The 24,537-nt window shown below is 38.9% G+C and overlaps 1 protein-coding gene across 11 annotated transcripts in view; it reads right to left on the bottom strand.

Annotated features, from left to right (window-relative positions):
- Window positions 1-24,537, bottom strand: part of HNRNPC (heterogeneous nuclear ribonucleoprotein C) — a 62,705-nt gene that overhangs the window by 25,359 nt on the left and 12,809 nt on the right. For all 11 annotated transcript variants that reach the window (XM_036279193.1, XM_036278925.1, XM_036278503.1 and 8 more), the window contains one exon: window positions 984-1,259. In XM_036279193.1, the coding sequence (XP_036135086.1) occupies window positions 984-1,224 (241 nt within the window). In that variant the 5' untranslated portion in view covers window positions 1,225-1,259. The remainder of the gene's footprint in view (window positions 1-983; window positions 1,260-24,537) is intronic.

Below are 24,537 nucleotides of genomic sequence, written 5' to 3'. Positions count from 1 at the left end.
AGGGAGAGAAACATTGATGTGAAAGGGACACCGAGTGGCTGCCATCCACACAACCCAATCAGGGCCAGGGACAAACCGTAACCAAGGTACGCGCCCTTGGTGGGAACCTAACCCGGTCTCCAGACTGCAGCCCAACGATCTAACCCGAGCCAAATTGTCCAGGGCCTTTTCTTTACTTTCAATATAGCTATTTAAAAATTCAAAAATCACATACAGGGCTCACATTCTATTTCTATTGAAGAACACTACTTTAGACCATTACACCAACTAGGGTTAGAAATAAATGACACAAGGAAGCAATCAGTTCAAAGTGCAGGGAAATGCTAAAGATTTCTTAATTACATTGAATGTCATAAATGTTTTAAATGGGAAAGGAAAGGATAGAGAAACTAACAGATTTAAAGACATCTTTAATATCATTCTGGACTTCCACTAGAAGCTTTTCATGAATCATCTCAATCCTCTCAATTTATCTAAATTCTCTTGACAAACCCAAGTACAGTTACCTCAGGTAAGAATAATAAACTGAGATACTATCATCTCCATTTTAACAGATGAGATAAGGCTCAACCAATCTATGTAAGCTGCCTAGCACACAGAGCTTGGATCCTCAATGCAGAGCCAGGTAAACTGACTCTGCAGCCCATGAGCAGTTAAGCTATATTGTCTTGCTCCAGTTCACTATGAACAGTAGACATAGCCGTCTATTACCTTATGAAATAGCATTGCTATCTCCTCTACCTTACTCAAGAGTACTTATGATTATCTAGTCTCAACTACACAAAATGGCATAATAAAATCCATATTTAGTCTATTTTATCTATAAACCTAACATATTTATTATGCTGAAATCAGTCACAATACCCAGAAAATCTCAAGACTAAAATGATGTAGAGGGAGGAAAAAAAACACACACAACAGAAAAATCCTCATATTTGAATTATATAATAAATGAAAAAAAATTAATGTAACTCAGATCTTACCTAAAACCTGGCCAGCAATCATTCTGCCATCCTCTCCTGCCACAGCAGCTCGGGCATTTCTCTCATTAACATATTGCACGAAAGCAAAGCCCTTATGAACAGAGCAACCCACAATTTTGCCATATTTTGAGAAGATAGCCTCCACATCCGATTTCTTGACCACAAGAGTATTGAGATTCCCAATGAACACACGGGAGTTCATGGAGCGAGGATCTGTCTTGTTGGTAACATTGCTGGCCATTTTCTTTGATGATAAGGTTCCTCACAAAGCCGAAACTGGAAAGAAAAAAAAAAGATCAGGTGAAAAGATGCCAAAAACAAAATATTCCTTGATAAAACTTTATCTACTCTTATTTTAAACCACTGTGACTACCTAGAGTGTAGTTATCAGTCAACCTCCATGTATCTCACAACAGCAATTCTATTACTATTCAGAGATTAGAACCCCTGAATATTTCCTTACAGAAATTCAATTTCCCCATCTCTAGTATATTCCAACAGACTTTTTCAAGGGGGAAAAAAAGATCTTCAGACAATAGGCAACACAATCTTCTTGAATATGTAATTCCAAGTCACCAGTTTTCAAGTCCTCAAGCAAATTAGAAACATCTAAGCTCTCTATTACCAATTTCTACTCGTTTTTCACCGCCCCAGTCACGCTAACCTAACCACCATTTGCCATCTATTGATAATTCCATCTTCTTGCACATCACTTTTACCAAAAGTCTTGCACATTGCTTTTACATGGGATATATCTTTTGTATATCCCAAAGATACACAAAAACCCCAAATTCTATCCATTAATAATTTCTTTAGCTATATTAATGTGAAACAATTGACACTCTGCCAAGTAAAATTGACCTTATTAAACATTGGCAATAAACAGAACCAATTCATTCACTCTGGAAATATGTATTTCCAGGTACTTCAATTGATTTACAATATGCCAGACACCTTAAGTACAGTATCTTTTCATGGAACGCATTGACTCTTTACTTCCCTCTTATGTGACAACCTACAAAATATAGCTGGGACATTTACTACTACTGGATGGTGATAAACACTGCATAAAATCAAAAGAAGACCACAGGAACTAAAGAAACAAATACAAATTTCCTCAGACTACAGTCAAACCTTGGTTTTCGAATGTCTCCAATGTTTCTCAACCCAACTTTTCATGCTGATACTTGTATAATACATCAGGCATATGTCTCTCAAGAGACAAGGAGCGAATACGTAACTATGAATCAGTTTACTGCTGTTAACAAGAGCAGGAAATTGTACTGTGAATATTGCCGTGTTTTTGTCTTTGCTTTTGTTTCTGCTTATTATTTTCATTTTTACTGTACATTTCGTTTCCTTTTTAACTTTTCACTTAGATTTCATGTCTTTTGTGTTTATTTCTAGATTAAACGGTACATTAGACATGTACTGCACATTACAGATTAAAACAGGGCACCATTTTGGGGATCTGGAACAGATCAATTAACGTTATTTCTAATGGGAAAAAAATGTTCCTGCTTTCAAACAGCCTTCCGGACCAAATGAAGTTTAAAAACCGAGGTTCCACTATATTTCAAAACAAAAATTATCTTTATGTATGTTAGACTCAATCTTAATGTTTGGCATTCTTTCAGCTTTTGTATCAATCTGCTGCCCCTTGCCACTCCAACCACCATACTCAAAACAGTTATGATGGACCCACCTTAGATTTAGAAAAACATTCCTAATACTAATTTAAAGATACCAGTGTCTAATGTTATTTTTTCAATCTCTGAGAATGACAAATTTTCATGACTCATGCTAAAATGTACTATATATACACATATAATAAGTAGTATATATATCATGTATACATGATCACTACAATCCTGACCCATTAAATATCTAGTCATTTCACAAGCAGTACTGTTTTTAAAGATGAAACTGCTTTTTCTCTCCTAGCATTTCTGAAATTCAAAACACAATCTGTCTATTCTATTTTGGTTTCTAAATTATATCTTCATATAAATAGTAGCTCTTAATCATTTTTTCTATACTAAACAATAAAAATTTACCAAACAGTACCACTGAGAATCACCCACAGCCTTTTGACTGTAAGTGTGAGTGCCAGAAATCCTTAGACCACCAAGAATTAAACCTACTAAAGATGGTGGATTCTACATGCTTCCAGCACATCGAACGTGAGGTGAAAACAAGTAGACATTAATGTCTCTTTCACTTATACTCATCCCCTTCAAATATACTCCACCTTTGAATCACAGAACAGAAATGAATTTAAATGACTATTTCCTCAATTTTCATAAGGATGCTACAAAACTAATAGCAATCAAGATAATAAAATTTATCACATATAAAGAATGCCTTAGGGCAGCGATTTTCAACCTTTTTCATCTCAGGGTACACATAAATTACTAAAATTCTGACAAAAAAATACATGTAATTTTGATTCACTCATACTGGATGGCTATTGCTGTATTGGCTGTTTTAAATTTTTTTTTTTTTTTTTTTTTTGAGAATCTAAGAGAAATGAGGTCAGTACCCCTGACCATCCAGTATTGCAGATTTTAAAAATTTTTGAGGAAATACCAGTGTGTTGCAGCAAAACGCTGCCTTAGGATATTAGGGCTTAATTCTATCAAGAAACCCCATTTGAAAAGACTGGTAGAGAGACATCTAAGAATACAAATAAAAAGGTGCCAACAATGGTTGTCATCTCTGAATTCAAGGATAGGATTTTATTTCCCATTTTCTTTGATAATGTGTGGTCTCTAAATTTGGCACAAAAATGTTAAATAAAACGTTAATGAGCCCTGGTCCATTTGTCTCAGCAGTTAGAGCGTCAGCCTGCAGTGCAGAGAGACCCGGGTTTGGTTCCCACTAACGGTATGTACCTCAGTTGCAGTTTGTCCCCAGCCCTGGTTGGGTTGTGTGGGTGACAGCCCCTCGATGTGTCCCCCCCTTTTTCTTTTATCCTCACCTGAACACATTTTCCCATATTTTGTTGAGATAGTGGAAGGAAGAGAGAGGAAGAGGGAGAGAAACATCAAGCGATGTGTCCCTTTCACATCGATGTTTCTTTCCCTCTCTCCCTCCCACTAGCTGAACAAAAAATAAAAAAATGTCCTCAGGTGAGGATGAAATATATATACATATATATATATATAATTAACATTAAAGGCAGATGATTCATTAATCCCACTCCTAGGAACACATCCTCCTAAAAAATTAAACTTTGCTACAATTTGCTAAAAATATTATTTCTTTCTGTTTTCTTATTTTTTTTTAGTGGTACGTGCCCCTAAAGGAAACCGAACCCGGGACTTTCTGTTCTGCAGGCCGATGCTCAACCGCTGAGCCAAACTGGCCAGGGCCAAATTACTTTTTCTTTCTTTTTTTTTAATCCTCACCGGAGGACATTTTTCAATTTTTGTTCAGGTAGAGTGGGAGGGAGAGAGAGGAAGAGAGAGAGAGAGAAACATCGATGTGAAAGGAACACATCGGGTGGCTGCCACCCGCACAACCGACCAGGGCCGGGGACAAACTGCAACCGAGGTACGCGCCCTTAGCGGGAACCGAACCCGGGTCTCTCAAGACCGCAGGCCGACGCTCTAACCGCTGAGCCAAACCGGCCAGGGCCCAAATTATTTTTTCATTGAATATTTAAGTGCCAGGCACCAAGGCTACTTCAGGGGACAAACGGAAACATGATTCTTCTAGTGGTACTGCTGTTTAAATTTTTATTGAAGAGAGAGAAGAGATTTCCAAAAATTTTGGAAATTATCAAATGATCTCAGGTCACACTTCACCCTATCTGATTGCTATGGGGAGAAAAATGGTCAATATCCTAAATAGAGAGACTACTGGAAAATAACGGATTCCTGAAAGACAGCATCAACAGCACACCATAGTTCTGGAATTTTTCTGAATCCTTACATAAAAGCAACCAGATAATAAAGCCAAATACCTATGTACAGTATTTACAACAAAACTTTGTGTCAAGGTATCCCAATCAACTCTCAAAATGCAAGCTGGGCCCTGGCCTGTTTGGCTCAGCGGTTAGAGCATCGGCCCGCGGACCAGAGAGGCCTGGGTTCGGTTCCTCTTAAGGCACGTACCTCGGTTGCAATTTGTCCCAGGCCCCGGTTGTGAACCAGGGTCGTGTGAGTGGGTGGCAACCACTCGATGTGTCTCTCTCTCACATCGATGTTTCTCTCTCTCTCTCCCTCCCATTCTAACTGAAGATAAATGCAAAAAAATAAAATAAAATGTCCTCAGGTGAGGATATATATATATAAAAAAAAAGCAAGCTGGTAAAGGCAAACCAATATGCATTAAAAAAAAAAAAAAAGCAAGCTGGCAACAGTGGCTCAGGGGTTGAGCATTGACTCACGCACTAAGAGGTTGCCAGTTTGATTCCAGGTTTCCGCGCATTCCCAGGTTGTGAAACAAACCCCAGTTGGGGATAGCGGGGCATGCAGGAAGCAGCCAATTGATGTTCTCTCTCAATGTTTCTCTCCCTCTCCCTTCCTCTAAAATCAATACAGAAAAAAAAAATTAAAAAGGCAGTTAAAATGGGCAGTTTTGCCTGCTCCAACAGTGAGTAAAAAGGTATGAAAGCGCCAAAACAGCTTAATCTCTACAAAATCTCAAAACACAGAAGCCTATGTGCATTTCTCAAATCTCTTTTCTTCCCCCAGCAAATGAGTAACTCCTCTGTAGTTATCACTTTCTTCATTTTAAAGTAATTCTATCATTTAAATGTGTATCCCTAGACAGTATACTCTTACCCATTAAAACAAATTTAATGTCTTTTTTTTTTTAATAGAGGAAGAGGGAGACATACTATGTGTTGTCCCAGTTTACACATGCATTCATTGGTAGATTCTTGTATGTGCCCTGATTGGGGATTGAATATGCAGCCTGGGTGTATTAGAACAACTGAGCTACCCAGCCGGAGGCCAAATTTTATACCTTTAAAGCTTTTTAGGTAAGTCCCACTTCCAATCCCTTTAACTTAAAATTTATGAATTGACAAGTTCTCAATTTGGATCTTTCTAAAATTTCATATTCTAAACACAATTCCACTTATCAAGCTTATCTCAAATATATTACTTAGAAAGAACATATTATGATAGTTCCTCAGTTCTTGCATGTAGCTTGCCTGCTTGTACTCTTTATATCTGCAAGTCAGTGTTGCTAGGTATATAAAATCATTGGATCACATTTTTTCTTTAAATACTTTATGCAATTTATTTCTGCACTGTCACAGGATCATTCCTGTGATAACCTTGTAAATTGTGCTAAAAAAGTTCTATTTTTTCCAACTTTAGTATTACCAGGGTTTTTGCTTTATACTAATTAGCTATTTTTAATAGACTAACAGAAATGGAACAGATTTAAATGTCTCATAGGTCATAATGGTTTACACTTTTTAATAATCTACCCTTACAGGAGAAGTCAAGTTCTCCTTTTTGATTTTTTTTAAAGATGCAAGTTCTCCTTTTTGATTTTTTTTTAAAGAGGGAGAGAAACATCGATCAGTTGCCTGCTGTACACAGCCCAACTGGGGATTGAACCCACAATCTGGGAATGTGCCCTGACTGGGAATCAAACCAGCAACCCTTCAGAGGATGGGACAAAGCTCGAGCCAGCCAACAAGGGATTTCCTAATTTTTCAAAGTACTGGGAATGGAAAAAATGGGAGGGACTGCTCTAACCAGATTAATCAGGCACAAATGGTATGCTCTTAAATACATTAGATTTCAAGCATAAAAGCAAGTTGTAGAAGGAATGGGGCGATTTAAAGACAAACAGTAGGAAACTCAAGAAGCTAAAAAAATTTTTTAGCTTTAGATATCTATAGCTAATAGGCTTGGTAATTAATTATTGTAGAAAGCTAATGTTCCAGGAAATGGAAAAGTATGACTAGACTGCCCTAATTTCAAGAGCTGCAAGCAACCAAGACAGTATCTGTGCCAGTGTGCTCCAGGGAGAGACTATCCACCACCCAGGATGCAGATAAAGAATCACAGGTCTGCAGAGCCGGCGTGGCTCAGTGGTTGAGCATCAACCCATGCACCAAGAGATTGTCAATTCAATTCCCGGTCAAGACACACGTCCATGTTGTGGGCCAAATCCCCAGTGAGGGGCATGCAGGAGGCAGCCAATAGATGTTCTCTTTCATTAATGTTTCTCTCTCTCCCCCCTTCTAAAATCAAGAGAAAAAATAATAATAAAAAATAAAAAGTACCACAGGTCAGCCCTGGCATGTGTTGTTCAGTGGTTAGAGCATCAGCCCACAAACCGAAGGGTCATTTGTTCCCTAGCCCCGTCTGGGGTTGGTGTGGGAGGCAACCAATCGATGTGTCTCTCTCTCCCTCTCCCTCCCTTCTACTCTAAGAAAAATCAATAGAAAAAAATAACCTCATATAAGCACATGAAGGGAAACAAAAAATCACCAAAGTGCAGCTTTTATCTGATTAACCTTTCCCCCTAAATTCTACCTACTTTTTACTGAATTCTAAACTCTTTAACTTCACTTTCTTCTCCTTATAAAAAGGGTCAGCTTGAAATGAAGTGTAAGATGGTCTTAATAGGGCACGTAACCCACTATCTTCTCAGATAACTGGCCATCTGAGTAAAAGCCCATAAATATTCAATCCTTACCTCTACTTACTGGTTCTGGTAGAGACAGGTAGCAGAAACACCGACTTTTTAAGTTTTATATTCAAGATCAATAGCATTTATAGTCTACATGCGTTTTTTTTTGTTTTTAATAGATTTTTAACCCAGAATTCTAATTACCACCAATCAGTCTTCAGAAAACTTACAAATCATTTTAAATGGGGAAATTGTGATAAAATGTTTAGGTCAAAAAGCAGTATACAGCACAGGCGTCAATGCCCACTTGGGCATGACTTGCGGCAGGCTGCCAGGGTGCAGAGTAAGGCTGGATGGACAACCGAACACCCATGGACTTGTGTCTGCACCTCTGCTGTCTTCTTCACTGTCAACGTGCAGTTTGAAGCTGGCTATGACAGCAGGTGGCTCAAGCAGAGGGCAGGGCCCTGACACCAGCACTCAGGATGAATTTCCATTGAACTTTCCAAGACGTGATTAAACTACCATGCTCCTAAATGATATGCACTGAACGCAACTACTATTGTAAATGCAAAAGAATTTTTTTTGGCCATGATTTGATCAAAGTAGCATAACTTGTGCCTCTGTTTTTATTATTCACTGATGGTCTGTAGGTAACAATACATTTTTACAGCATGAAACACAAAACGTCAAATCCCTAAAGAAGTCTCAAATTTTTGGTTAATAAAAGCATTTATTGTAACTACAACAAAAACCAAGAGCATGCACAATTGTGCAATACATAACAGGAGGCATTTATAAATTATGTGCTTAGGAAATACGTGACAGAAACATTTTAATATACTGTTCTGTAGGTACCTGCTTTTAATTAATCTTTATTAACAATAATGGTCTTAACATTTTATGAAACCATTCAAATGTACTTATATGTGTACTAATAGCCTTATGAAATGGCGTTAATCAACATTAATTAGTTTTGCCTTTAATGAGACAGTCTAGTATTTGTTTTTTTTTTATTACTATTATTTTTTAATCCTCACCGGAGGACATTTTTCCATTTTTTGTTCAGGTAGAATGGGACGGAGAGAGGAACAGAAGGAGAGAGAGAAACATCGATGCGAAAGGAACACATTGAGTGGCTGCCACCCGCACGACCGACCAGGGCCGGGGACAAACTGCAACCGAGGTACGCGCCCTTAGCGGGAACCGAACCCGAGTCTCTCCGGACCGCAGGCCGACGCTCTAACCGCTGAGCCAAACTGGCCAGGGCAAGACAGTCAAGTATTTGGATGGAGACAACGTCCAGTTCAGTTCATGGGTCTACAGTTTATAAATACCAATTTCTCCCACTTTTGAATATCAGAAGTTTCTTGCACATCCTAAATACTCCGTAATTCCTCAAGGATGAAAGTAGTTTAGTTACAGCCTTTGAAAGTTTTCTCAGCAGAGTCATTTTAAGTCTAATACATTTCAAGACAAATTAATGGTTTCTTTTTTTAAATTTATTTGAGAGGAGAAGGGAGAGGGGGGCAGAAAGAGACATCCATTGGTTGTTCCATCTATTTCATTCACTTGCATGTGCCTTACCCTGGAATCGACCCACAACCCTGACATACGGGGATGACACTTAACTGTCCTACTTGGCTATGGCCAAATTAATTGTTTCTTTTTCTTAAAATATGTCTTTACTGATTTTCTTAAGAGGAAGGGAGAGATAGAAACATCAATTGGCTACCTCCTGCACGGCCCTCACCGGGGATCAAGCCCACAATCCAGCCATGTGCCCTGACCAGAAATCAAATTGAGACCTTTCAGTCCATGGGAGGACACTCAATCCACTAATCCACACCAGCCCAACCAAATTGTTTCCTTTTTTTTTAATCCTCACCTGAGGACATTTTTGCATTTATCTTCAGATAGAGTGGGAGGGAGAGAGGGAGAAAGAGAGAGACACACACCGAGTGGTTGCCACCCACACGACCAAACTGCAATCGAGGTACATGCCCTTAGCAGCAACCGAACCCAGGACTCTCTGGTCCACGGGCCGACACACTAACCACTGAGCAAACAGGCCAGGGCAATTGTTTCTTAAACTCAATAATGATTACTACAGAAGATCTAATAACGTATATAAGTAAATAAAATATATAGAATTAGACAAAATCAAGTTTTTCCCTAAAACTGGTTTGAGTAAAACCAAATATGGAAAAGATTTCTGAAACGATTATATTATTCCCTGGTTACTCTGCATCCTGTTTTATAATCAAGTGAATAGGGTTTCCTGAAAAACAGAATTCCACCAGGTACAGAAAACAGAAAAAAAAAAAAAACACTGAATATGTTCCTAGGAGTTATTGAGTGGCAGTACTAAAACCTGCAGTGCATGGAAGCACATGCACACATGTGTTTGTATTATTTTTTTCATCCCAGGTTCCTAGTGCCTTGATTTTTATCATCAAAGGATCACTAATGTGTGTCTTACCTGGAGACTGGCCTGGAGATGGAGGTCAAAACTAGGAGTACTGAGTTCTTTTTACTGCCTTATTACACCAAAAGAGCTACGTACTCATCTGTTTGATCATATACTTTATGCCAAAGCAGTAAGAGCCGTCAGAGATTATAGCGGCAGTGTAAAGGACAAGATGAGTGGATAGAGAAATGCATTGGTTCCTACTTCTACCATCCCAGTAGTATCCTAAAAAAACATCCATCTGATTGGGATGCAAGCAAACTCTCAACTTTATTTCCAACTGTTCATTCTAAAGCTTGAGCTATCCCGTTGCCTTCTTAAAAGAGGCAAACCTATCTTGGATTGTCAATCTAGCTAAAACTTTGGGAAATGTTTGTAACGACTAGTCCATTCTCTTTAAATTCACATTAAATGTCCAGAAAATTTTGCTGGGAAGAGGTAGGTACACAGCAATGTAGGAAAGGCAGATAGAGCTACTTGACAATTATGGGAAATACGAGGTTCAAATGGTCGAGAAATGCAGGTTATAAAAGTTCTTGGAATTTGCTGGGAGCTGGGCCAAATCAACATATCACTGGAATGAAGCCTTCAGCTCCCTTGGCTTTATGTACTGGCCACTAGAACTCCATCTTTAGGTGGAAAAGGTTTCAGGGGATAAAAAAACACAAATACTTGACAAAACAGTGCCACTCAGTCAAATTGTGTTTAGTATATCTGGGCATATTTACTGCACAAAGGGGTGGAGGTAAGTAAACAAGCCACAAGATGTTTCTACTGGCCTTCCAGCCAGTTGTCTACCTGTTCACCCTATCAGATAGACTAATAACACTGTTCTTACTCATATCACATTATATATTGGTTCAAAAAAGTCATCAAAGATGGCGCCAAGTATGGCTTGTTAGATGTCAAATCATACTAACTAGAGAAAAATAACCTCAGAATATGAAATTCAGAACTCTTACATTATACTTTTATTAATATCCCTTAAAACCTAAACTAGACTTACATTTAATTCAAATTAGATGCAACCGCCAAATGCCTAATATGCTATTTCCTATCTTTCTTTGAAGAATTTTAAAGACAAACTTGTCACTAGATGGCAGCAATGAGTTGGCAATTTTTCTTTAAAGATGACTGACTCTTGCCCTGGCCAGTTTTGCTCAGCGGTTAGAGCTTCAGCCCACGGACCAGAGGCCCAGGTTTGGTTCCTGCTAAGGGCAGGTACCTGGGTGGTTTGCCCCCAGCACTGGTTGGGGTCCTGTGGGTGGCAACCACTCAATCAATCTATCAATCAATCAATCAATCTCTCTCTCTCTCTCCCTCCCTCCCTCCCTCCCTCCCTCCCTCAAGGTAAAAAAAAAAAAAAAAAAGTCCTCGGATGAGGATTAAAAAAAAAAAAAGTAAAAAAATTAAATAAAGATGAGTGACTCCTGAGACCAAAGATTTTTTTATTTCAGTCTCTTACACAGTTTCCTGTCAACTGTTTCTCAGTACCTTTTGAATATTGCCAATTCTCTGCCTACTTAGACCATCATCATCTATTCTCAGTTAATACACTTAAGAGCTCATATATTGCCCTTTAAGTCCCTTTTGGTCCTCTTTCCCACACTACTTTATTATTCTATCTACCTTGCCCACCTTTTTTCTCTCTTATGTATCTTTATTAAACTCATCAACTATTTCCTTCTGGCTTCTTCAGAAGCTAACAATGAACTGCCATGTGTCTACAAAACAAACAGGGCACTTTAATTTGCTCCATCTCTAAAGCTTATTATTCACCAAAACATACACATGTTCTCAAAAAAACAAACAAAACAATCCAAACATGATCTCAAGGTAGACAAAGTATCATGTAAAGATCACTAGCATGAGATAATAGCACATGGCAGTATTTATAGGACATTTTCCAGCCACGAAAACACAAAGTTTGGAATTTTTAGATAAAAGTACACTAACTGAAAATCCTAAAAATTAAAACTAAGACAATACACAAGATTTAAATAGGAGGAAATAAATGACTCGGTAACTAGTACCAGGTTAGCCATCCCCTCAAAAAAAGGGGGAGACTCTCACTCTGTACACCAAAATTAATTACAGATGGATCAAAATTTATTTTATTTTTTTTTAATGTTTTTATTGATTTCAGAGAGAAAGGGAGAGGGACAACCATCCACAGCACTGAGTACCAAGCCCACAACCTGGGCATGTGCCCTGACCTGGAATGGAAGCAGTGACCTCCTGGTCTTATGGGACAATGCTCAACAGAGAGCCACACTGGCTGGGCACAGACAGATCAAAATTTAAATGTAAAAAAATTATATACGCAATTGTCAAAACCTAGACAGCCCTGGCCAGTGTGACTTAGTTGGTTGGAGCATTCTCCTGTACACTGAAAGTTGCAGGTTCAATTCCCAGTCAGGGCACACACCTAGGTTGTGAGTTCAAACCCCAGTTGGGGTACATACAGGAGGCAATCAATTGATGTTTCTGACATCAATGTTTCTCTCTCTCTCTTCCTTCCCCTCTAAAAATCAATAAGCATGTCCTCAGGTGAGGATTAAAAACAAAACAAAAAACAGAAAGACAAAATTCTGCAGTCCCCAAAAGTATGAATTAACAGGAAAAAGGCAGAAAAAATCCAAAATAAATGAACATGAAAATGTTTTGAGAAAAGGGTATTAAAATTAAAATTTCTTTAAATACTGTTTTTAAGAAATGCTTGGTAGCCCTGGCCGGTTTGGCTCAGCGGTTAGAGCGTCGGCCTGCGGTCCTGAGAGACCCGGGTTCGGTTCCCGCTAAGGGCACGTACCTTGGTTGCAGTTTGTCCCCGGCCCTGGTTGGTCGTGCGGGTGGCAGCCACTCGATGTGTCCCTTTCACGTCGATGTTTCTCTCTCTCTCTCTGTTCCTCTCTCCCTCCCACACTCTATCTGAACAAAAAATAGAAAAAATGTCCTCGGGTGAGGATAAAAAAAAAAAAAAGAAATGCTTGGTAAAGATCACATCAATAATCGATTCAGACAAATGTCAATGTCAGTGCTAAAATCAATGAAGGAAAGCTTGCTGGATGGGAAGTAAATTGCATGGTCTCAAAGTATTAACCCATAAATTACTGACTGGTTATAAAGGGGTAAATATACCTAATATAATGGAGGTCACCACTTAAAACCAAGTAATCTGAAATCATGTCTCCTGGTGTGACAAAATAACAACTATATATAATCTATGCAATATTCTTGGTAAAATATCTTACTTGACCATATGCACAGGAAAAGAGACAATGTCAAGTTTGTGGGGACATTATATAACATGACTGGTTAAATCTCCTGAAAAAAATAAAAATGTTAGGGGCCTTTTCTAGATTAGGCGGTATGTAAAACCCCAACTGGATACTGAGTTAGGGAAAAAGATACTTTTTTTTTGGTGACAAGAGAATTTCCATATGGACTACATAAAGGTAATATTGAATTAATACTAATTTTCATTGTTTTGATAATTCTTTTGATGACAAAGATTATCTTTATTCTTAGAGACAGTCATGTTAGAATTCTTAAGTGATACACAACTATCATTTTATTTTTTTCCATCCCTACCCAAGGATATTTTTTTCCTATTTATCTTCAGATAGAGTGGGGGGGAGGGGGAGAGAGAGAGGGGAAGGGGGAGGAGGAAAGGGAGAGAGAGAAAGAAAAACATCACCGTGAGAGGAACTGAGAGGAACATATCAACTGGCTGCCTCCTGCACGGCCACAACCAGGGCCAGGGATGAACTGCAACCCAGGTATGTGCCCTTGACCAGAGCCGTACCGGTGACTCACCAGTCCACAGGCTGACACTCTAACCACTGAGCAAAACCAGCCAGGGCTGTGCCTACTTTAAAATAATTCAGGAAGAAAGAAAAAAAAGAGAGAGAGCAAACATGGCAATCCAGACAGTTGCTAGAGACTGAACCGGGGATGGTGTAATTTTGTTCAAATTGATTTTTATTTTTTTTATCCTCACCTGAGGACATTTTTCCATTTTCTGTTCAGAGTGGGAGGGAGAGAAACAAACATTGGCATGAAAGGGACACATCAAGTGGCTGCCACCCGCACGACCCAAACAGGGCTGGGGACAATCTGCAACTGAGATTCGTGCCCTTAGTGGGAACCGAACCCGGGTCTCTCTGGACCGCAGGCTGATGCTCTAACTGCTGAGCCAAACGGGCCAGGGCCAAATTGATTTTAGAGATAGGATGAGAGAGGGAGAGAAACATTGATTGGCTGCCTCCACCAACCAGGGATCAAGCCTGAAACATGGGCATGTGCCCTGACCAGATACCAGCAACCCTTTGGTGCTTGGGACGACACTCACCTGAGCCACACTGGCCAGGGCAGGGAAGGTTTATTTTACATATGTACATATTACACATAACTTGTTCAAATGATTTTTCAAGACCCTATTACAACAAATGGAAAAATGATATATGGCAGGCTACACACTTGAACAAGTTCCCAGAAAATAGCAAAACATTTTTCTGTCAAATTCGCTAAATAAAAGAATGACGGTCCAATGGGACGCCGAAAGGAACTGGCACTTCCACTGCTAGAAGTAAACCAGCACGTTTCTGTAGGTTCACCTGAAAAAAAATTTTTTTAACATTGTTTTTCATACACATTGATGTGGTGACAATTTTATTTTTTTATCCTTACCCAAGGACATCTTTCGATATTTTGTTCAGATAGACTGGGAGGGAGGGAGAAACATAGATGTGAAAGACACACATCGAGTGGTTGCCACCCACATGACCCACCAGGGCCAGGGACAAACTGCAACCGAGGTACTTGCCCTTAGAGGAAACCGAACCCGGGTCTCTCTAGATTCCAGGCCGACACTCTAACTGCTGAGCCAAAGGGGCCAGGGCATACCTGAAAATTCTTTTTTTTTTTTTTTTTAATCCTCACCCGAGGATATTTTTCCATTTTTTGTACAGATAGAGTGGGAGGGAGAGAGAGAGAGAAACATCGACGTGAAGGGACACATCGAGTGGCTGCCACCCGCACGACCAACCAGGGCCGGGGACAAACTGCAACCGAAGTACGTGCCCTTAGCGGGAACCGAACCCGGGTCTCTCCGGACCGCAGGCCGACACTCTAACCGCTGAGCCAAACTGGCCAGGGCCATACCTGAAAATTCTTAAAGGACAAGTGCCAAGCAATGGGTAGGTCTACCTATTTATATTAATTAAGCAATTCACTATGTTAAATAAATTTCAGGTGATCTTATGTTTGGAATTACAAAAGAAACTGACCATCTGTAAGTTGTGCAAATCTCTTACAAAAAAAAATATTAGAAAGCCACTTAGCAACATATTGTACAAAACTTACTAAGTGGAGCCTTGGCCCCGTAGATCACTTGGTTAGAGCATGATCTCAATACCCCAAGGTTGCAGGTTCAATCCAAGGCCAGGGTACATACAAGAATCAATCAATGAATACATAAGTGGAACAACAAATCAGTGCCTCTCTCTCTCTCAAATGTTTGCTATACAGAAGCTCTAAAACAAATTCACTAATGATTTCATACTGGTAAAAATACAAATACATTATAAATATATAAATATATATTATAAAAGCACAAAATACATAGGAGTAAGTAAACATTCAGCCATAAGACACAGAATGGATCAAAACATCAAAATATTAAGTGGTTATCTGTAAGTGCTGAAACTGTAAGTAAATATTTTATCTGAATGTGTTTCAAGTGTTCTCCAATAATCATTTCTGCAATTAAAAGAACTGTTCCTGTCAAAGTATAAATGGGTTGACATAGTGCAACACCAACCAAAATTTTTTTAATCCTCATCCAAGTATATTTTTTCCTTTTCAGATGGTGGGCGGAGGAGAGTGAGAGGAAAAGAGGGACAGAAACATCCATTGGTGGCCTCCAGCACAACCCCAACCAGGGCAGGGGACCAAAATGCAACTGAGGTAAGTGCCCTTGACTGGAATTGAGCATGAGACTTGGTCCTTGGGCTGATGCTCTAACAGCTGAACCATACCAGCCAGGGCAACAAACATTTTTAAAAGAAAATAGTCCAGAATCTCAATGATGGAAAAAACTAAATCATGTAGTTCAGTGCCCTCTAATTTCTTCAAAAGTTAAAATTTTCTTACAACATTGCTGCTCACTTATCGATGATCAAGCCTCTTGAACTGCCAAAGTCAAGGAATTCACAACCTGAAGACAATTCTAAAAAACTTAATTGGGTCCGGCTGGTGTGGCTCAGTGGTTGACCGTCGACCCATGCACCAAGAGGTCACCAGTTTGATTCCCGGTCAAAACACATGCCCAGGTTGTGGGCCCGATCCCGATCCCCAGTGGGGGCATGCAGGAGGCGGCCAATCGATGCTCTCTCTCATCAATGTTTCTATCTCTCTCTCCCTCTCCCTTCCTCTCTAAAATCAATAAAGAAAAAAAAATTAAAAAAAAAAAACTTAATTGGCTCTTAACTAATTCCTTCCATTAGCTCTTCTCTTTAACCATTCATTTAAATAAATGAATTGTTTTTCTTTGATTTAAAACATCTTTTGCCTGGTCACTGTGGCTAAGTGAATGGACTGAGAGATCCTGGTTCCATTCCAGTCAGGGTACATGCCCAGGTTGCTAGCTCGATCCCCACTAGGGGGCATGCAGAAGGCAGCCAACTGATGTTTCTCACAGATATTTCTCTCAAAAAAAAAAAAAAAATTTAAAAAAATCAATAAACACACACACACACACACACACACACATATATATTTTTGGTACATGACCCTAGTGGGAACCGAACCTGGGACTCTCTGGTCCGCAGGCCGGCGCTACAACCACTGAGCCAAACCGGCCAAGGCTAAAAACAGATTTTTAAAACATTTTCTTTTTTTTTAATTTTTTTTATTTTTATTTTTTTATCCTCACCCGAGGACATTTTTGCATTTTTTTGTTCAGACAGAGCGGGAGGGAGAGAGAGGAAGAGAGAGAGAGAGAAACATCGATGTGAAGGGACACATCGAGTGGTTGCCACCCGCACGACCAACCAGGGTCGGGGACAAACTGCAACCGAGGTCCGTGCCCTTAGCGGGAACCGAACCCGGGTCTCTCTGTACCACAGGCCGACACTCTAACCGCTGAGCCAAACTGGCCAGGGCTAAAACATTTTCTTTAAATTGTTCGCTTTCCTGACCAACTTCTATGAAAATAAGATATTGTAGCCCTGGCGGGTTTGTACAGTGGTTAGAGCATCGGCCCGCGGATCACAGAGTTGCGGGTTCAATTTCAGTCAAGAGCACATAGCTCAGTTGTGGTTTGGTCCCCGGCACTAGCTGGGGTTGTGGGGAGACAGTCAATGTGTCTCTCTCCCCCAGACCTCTATCTGAAGGTAAATGGAATAAAAGTACCCTTGTGTGGGGATTTAAAAAAATAAAAATAAGGAGACACTGTACCTTATTAGAAATACAACTTCATTTATCAATGTACTTTTGAACACAAGTTCGAACTTGGTTGCTCTTGCAGGAGAACACACTCTGGATACTATCTAGATCAGTGGTTCTCAACCTTCCTAATGCCGCCACCCTTGAATATAGTTCCTCATGTTGTGGTGACCCCCAACCATACAATTATTTTCGTTGCTACTTCATAACTATAATTTTGCTAGTGTTATGTCTTAGATGACTCCTGTGAAAGGGTCATTCAGCGTCCAAAAGGGTCACGACCTACAGGTTGAAAACCGCTGATCTAGATGCTATTATTTATGCCAATTTTGGCACTGTCAAAACATACAGAATTTATTGTTAAGTGAAACCTGTAATTCTTATTCATTTATTAATATAATGCTAACTTCCTGTATTTGGACCATTTTGTTGGGTGTCTTTACATCAAGCATAAAACAGGGTTTGACATTTCATATACTATTTTATTCTCTTTTATCTAGTTCATATTCCCTGGTTCCAACCTGAAGAATATTTCAGACATTGATTTTGTTGTGTGAAATAAAAACAATCTCTCCCAATTACATATCCTTTGCTGATGAACTGATTACTAGACGCAAAAACCACAGAAGTAGGGTACAGACTGACAAACCTCAGAAGAGGGGATGCGGGGAGGGAAGAGATAAACCACAGAATTTATATACATGTATGCCTAACCATAGACATAGACAACAATGCTGGGGATGGGAGGGGGGACGAAGGGGAATCGGGAGGAGGGCATCAATGGGGGAAAAAGGAGAAACATTTGTAACAAAAATAAGTGAATAAAAAAATTTAAAAAAAGAATGTGATGCTCTAAAATGAGTCAATGAGCAAATAATAAAATTGAATAAGAAATTTAAAAAACAAAAGAGGCAACCAATTGATGTGTATTAAAAATACATATATATCAATGGGAAAATATCCTTGGGTGAGGATTAACCAAAAAAAGAAACAAGTTTAGGTAAAATCTATCAAAAAAAAATTAAACTGAGCCCTGGCCGGTTTGGCTTAGCAATTAGAGCGTCGGCCTGCAGACCAGAGTCCCAGGTTCGATTCAGGCCAAGGGCACTTACCTCAGTTGCAGTTCATCCCCGGTTGGGACTGTGTGGGTGCAACTAATCGATGTCTCTCTCCCCCTCCCCTCCACCTCTGTCTGAAGATAAATGTAAAAATATCCTCGGGTAAGGATTAAAAAATTTTTTTTGACTGAAAAGGTAGATCTACAAAATACCTATCTCCACAAATTCATGCCATGTCCTCCTAGCCAAACTTCATTTAAAATAGTAACTATACTTGAGAAGTTCCTACATAGAACACAACACAAAATATCCCCACACTAATATATACAATAATCTTTAACAGTGATGTCTGTAATACATGTTTGTCCACAACAATTCAAGTCCTTAATACTGTATACATAAATACATCCTAATGGTTAAGGGCTCAGAGGCTTTGGGGTCAAATAGTCCTGTTTCACTTCAAACTCAACCATTTGTGTATGCCAATCCCATCAAAAAACAGATTCTTCAACTATAAAATGAGTATCATTTGTCTTAACAGGACAGCTATGAGGTGTAAATGATACAGAAAACAGTGACGGGGCCTGGTATACCAGAGGTGTTGCTGCTGCAGATACTGCTGCTACTACTACATAATTTATTTATTTATTTTTTAATCCTCACCCGAGAACATTTTTTCCATTTTTTGTTCAGATAGAGTGGGAGGGAGAGAGAGAAACATCGACGGGAGAGAGAGAAACATCGACGTGAAAGGGACACATCGAGTGGCTGCCTTCTGCACGACCCAACCAGGGCCGGGGACAAACTGCAACCAAGGTACGTGCCCTTAGCAGGAACCGAACCCAGGTCTCTGGACCGTAGGCTGAGTAGGCTGACGCTCTAACCGCTGAGCCAATTCGGCCAGGGCATATCATTTATTATTATTGGTACATATCACAAAAACTGAGCCAAGGACAAAAACATGCAATTAACAAATAATACTAATCATTTGTGGAGATTTAAAAAAATTCACCACTGTAAAGAAAACATAAATTAGCCATGGCTGGTTTGGCTCAGTGGTTAAAGCATCAGCCCACCAACCAATGAGTAGTGGGTTCAATTCTAGTCAAGAGCATGTACCTCGATTGTGGTTTGTCCAAGGCCCTGGATGGGTTGAGCATGAGGCAACCAGTAGATGTGGCCCTATCACATTGGAAGTTTCTGTCTGTCTGTCTCTTTATCTCTCTTTCTTCCTCCCTCCCTCCCACTTGATCTGATGATAAATAGAAAAATATCCTCAGGGTAACGAATAGAAGAAAAAAGAAAATATAAATTAAACCAAATATCATTTCAGCTATCAAATAAAGCTATTTTAAATTGAAATGGTTCCTTTTTATACATTATTTCTGACAGTATACTGACTGGTATATTTCCAGAGGCCACCTAGACTTTTTTATCAAAAGCCATAAGATCTGCATAGTCTTTAACTTAGTAACTCGCTTTTGAGAACTCTGAAAAAAAAAACAAGGACGTGGACACATTAACAGTAAATAATTAGAAAACATGTGCATGACATTGAGACTGGCTACATTAAATTTCATTTCAGTACATCAATCCAATTAAGTACAAGCAATAACAATTATTTTCAAATAACAACATATTAACACTGAGAGGATGTTCAAGATATTACAGAGCACATACAATATACAGGTTATCTAGATGATTATACACTAAAGTGTCAGACATCTCAAGGTGTGGTAGAATTGAAGTTTAAGTACTTTTTCCTAAAATTTTCTTGAATAAAATATTGCTTTTATAATTTTTACATTTTGCAAAGACAGTTGAATGCTACCCCAGAATGTGATGATATACAGATTGGCCTAGAGTCAGCAAAGCTTTTCTACAAACTTCTAAACAGAAGTTTATATACTAACCAACTCCAGGACATCCAAATTTTCACTGAATATTGTGTTCAATAATTTGAGGTCTCATTTATTGGAAGTCCCAACAAATATAGATACTTCTCTGTCTCTACATTCTCAACCATCACAATCAATTGTGCCATTATTAAACGTTAGTTGTCTGTTTCTGTGAGTGTTGCATCACACTTAGAAAAGAGAAAAAACCCACCAGCATTTTAGAACCCATCATATTCTTAACTATAGCAGCTTGTACATAGAGTAAAACTCTCCATCAACAAATATCTATTTCCTCTCAAAACATTTAACCCATTTGCAAAAAAGAGGTTCCTGAATTAAAGTACTCAACATTAGAAACATGTAAAAGAATGCTTCTCACAGAAAAAAAAAAATTACTTCAGTAAGATCAGTAAGTCTTGACTGGAAATTAAAAGGGCGCATCCAATCTACAAAAATTATAAACAAATAACAAACATACAAAATTATTATTTCTAATATAACTGAAAACCTATGTAAATAAGAGTAACGAAATGGTTAGTATAAAAACAACTGGTCAAGGGTAGTTATCTTTGCCCAGTCAGTGAGGCTCAGTGGTTGGTCACTGACCCATGCACCAAGAGGTCACAGGCTTGATTCAGATTAGAGCACATGTCTGGGTTTCGGGCCTGATCCCCAGTGGCAGTGTGTGTGTGTGTGTGTGGGGGGGGTGCTGGAAGCGGCCCGTTGATGCTTCTCTCTCCCCCCCTCTCCCTTCCTCTCTATAAAAATCAATAAAAACACATTTCAGGAAAAAAAAGTGTCTTTATACTCAGAGATTTGTGTTTAAGAATTAAGGAGGTCCTTGTCTTAAATCAGCCATTTCATTTCAATGATTCAGCAAACTACATGAATAGAAAAGCAAACCATGGCAATTTAGGTGACAGGTACATAGAAATTCATTAGTGTTTTCTATGTTTAGATATTTTCTTTAAAAAGTTGGGGAATAGGAAAAAATGATAACTGACATTGTTGTAACTGGCTATTTAATAATGGGAAAAGAGCAAAGAAAAGGCCAGATAGTATAGACATGTCATTTGGACTGCTTTAAGAGAAAGCTACAACTAAGTAATGGGGGGGGGGGGGGGGGGGGGCGCGGCACCAGGGGAAAGGGGCGTGGGATGGGTGTCTAACCAAGGGCAGACACATGCCCAGTAAATTTGGGGTGACATAGGGAAGGTGCTTGCCTGTCAGTCAAACCTGGGGAAAGAGATGATTGACCAAAATGGGCGTGGCCACAAGCGCAAGACATTTGGGAATACATAATCCCCTAAATAAAGGGGTTTGCTCTCTTGGTTCTCTTGCATTCCCACCTATGGCCCACAGCCAAGCAGACCTCCATACACAATGGACTAATGGAATGCCACTAGCCTGATGCTGTATTGGACTATGCAAATATGCAACAAATCTGTACATTGGCTCTGATTTTAGCTCTACTGAAACTCCAGCTACACTTCTATGACTGGACTAAGGGAAATGGGACTCTGGAAACCCAGAAGTGTAATTCCATAGAAATAAAGCTTTCTACCATATATCATCCTCCCATCAGGGTCTCCAAAAATGCTTATTCCAGCGGTAACCCAAGAACTCTACCCCCAGTTACAGATATACCTCGAACTGCAATTTTTTGATAATATGAATCTTCTCAGCAATGTATCGCCAAGAAGTAATTATAGATTGGTCACATTATACAGGTATGTGATTTGGCAAAGAGCACAGAACACAAAATACACATATTTCAGGATGGCATGTATTCCTGATTACTAGCTTAAGTGGTATTACCGTTTACCCAGCCTGCCTGTTTGAAATTACTTCTTCAAAATAAATACATTTTTTTCTATTGATTTTAGAGAGGGAGGGAGGGAGAAAAGAAACATCAATGCGCCCTGGCTGGTTTGGCTCGGAGGTTAGAGCATTGGCCCACAGAGCAGAGAATCCCGGGGTTTGGTTCCCACTAAGGGCACGTTACCTTGGTTGCAATTTGTCCCCCGCCCCAGTTGGGGTCGTGTGGGTGGAAACCACTCCATGTCTCTCTCTCACATGGGTGTTTCTTTCTCTTCCTACCTCTCTCCGTCCCACTCTATCTTTAAATGCAAGAATGTCCTCAGGTGAGGATTACAAACAAAAAACAAAAAACAATGCACACCCCCTAATGGGGATAAAGCCCACAACCCGGACACATGCCTTTGGTTGGGTACTGAACTAGCAACCTGTCAGTATATGGGACAACACTCAACCAACGAGCCACATCTTAATTCTATCTGTAATTTGGGGAGTCTTTAGTTCAAATTTCATATAAAAAATGGTCATTTTTTATATTGTATTATTTCAAATTCACATAAAATGTGGTGAGAGATCCTCAACTTCTCCTCACCCAACCATAAAAAACACTCTTGCCAGAAAAAATCAAAACTTCTAATTCCTAAGTAAGCAATAAAAAGGACCAAAGTGGTGTAGACCAGTGTTTCTCTTTAAATGTGCCCATGATAGTTCTAGGATAGAGTGTGAAATTCTGTTTTTCTATGAAGCTTCCGGATGATGATGATGATGATGATGATGAAGCACAAACCATATTCTGAATACCAGAAGTCAACAATACTTGTTCCAAACACTTTATTTCCTTAGTATCTTATAGAAAGCTTCAATTTTATCAGTAAATTCATTTAAATTGAGCATTTAGTACCAACAAAGTATACTTTTCAAAGTCTACCAAGGTCCCTTGGAGACGTTTGGAAAATCAGGATTTTTCAGATTTTACAAAGGTAGTAATACTATGGGTTTTTTTTGCTATATAACACCCCAGTGGGGCATGGAAAACCAAATACATTATTTCCACAGTAATGCATATGCACCCACTAAACATAACAAAGACTATACACAATCTCATGTCAACTGAGGCCAGGTTTTGTCACCAAATGAGTGTCTGTCAAACCAATGAAAAACTTTCCTGCCATATACTTTTAAATTTCTGAGTTGTGAATAAAAGATTTTGGACTGTACAGCAAAATTTTATAAGGAAATCTAATTTAAAGCTACACATTTTCTATCACTCACACCTAAGGAGCTAAAACATATTATACCCTAAAAAAAAAACTTGAAAAAGTAACAGTACAAAACAAATATAGTGGAATCACATCTTTTGTTATGCTGAACTTAATTTTATCAACCAATATGAAGATAACTGCTAAGATTCTCAATATTTTAAAAACTTATCTCTATACGTCACAAATAAAACGTCACAAATTCCAGAAAGGACTAAGCAAAACATATCAAGTCACAAAACCATCATCCATGTTACCACTCCCACAGAAATAAAACACAATTGGGAATGCCTTAGTCAGTCCTCAAAATAGCATTTTAGGGTCTGAAAATATATTTATGAAATGTTTTTGTGGTAAGTTCTTATATTTTACAAATACATATTAAAATACTGATGAAATATATCAAGGATTTACTTCAAAATAATGAGGGGAAGGGAAGGGTGGATGCAGGGCTAGATAAAACAAGATTACCCAAGGATTATTATAGACAAGTTCTCTTTTGTATGTTCAGAAATTTTCCAATAAAATAAAGATAGCACCAAATACATGCACACACATATCTGAGAATAAAAATATGTGAATCTCAAACTATACAAAATTATACTCAACTTAGTAGCAATTTTCACTTAGCAAATCTACAACTGTAAAACATTCTTATTCAATTTATATTTATCAAACATTAGACACTGAAATTCAGTGTCCAAACCTGAAATATAAGCAAAAGACCCAGATAATTCACAAAACTAGAAATTAATTATTAGTAGTCACTTACACTGCTAATAAGTAGAGAAACTATTACCCCCTTTTGGAGCAACCTAGATTGAGAAAAGCTTTTTTTTAATATGTTTTTATTCATTTTTTCAGAGAGATAGAAACATCTATGTGAAAGAGATACACTGATCAGCTGCCTCCTGCATATGCCCCCTACTGGGGATCAAGCTGACAACCTGGGCATGTGCCCTGACCAGGAATCAAACCAGGAGCTCTCAGTCCACGGGATGA

The sequence above is a fragment of the Molossus molossus genome, unplaced genomic scaffold, assembly GCF_014108415.1.
Source record: "Molossus molossus isolate mMolMol1 unplaced genomic scaffold, mMolMol1.p scaffold_m16_p_1, whole genome shotgun sequence".
NCBI classification, from domain to species: domain Eukaryota; kingdom Metazoa; phylum Chordata; class Mammalia; order Chiroptera; family Molossidae; genus Molossus; species Molossus molossus.
The sequence above is the reverse complement of the archived record's forward strand: the minus strand, read 5'-3'. Positions and strand labels throughout refer to the sequence as shown.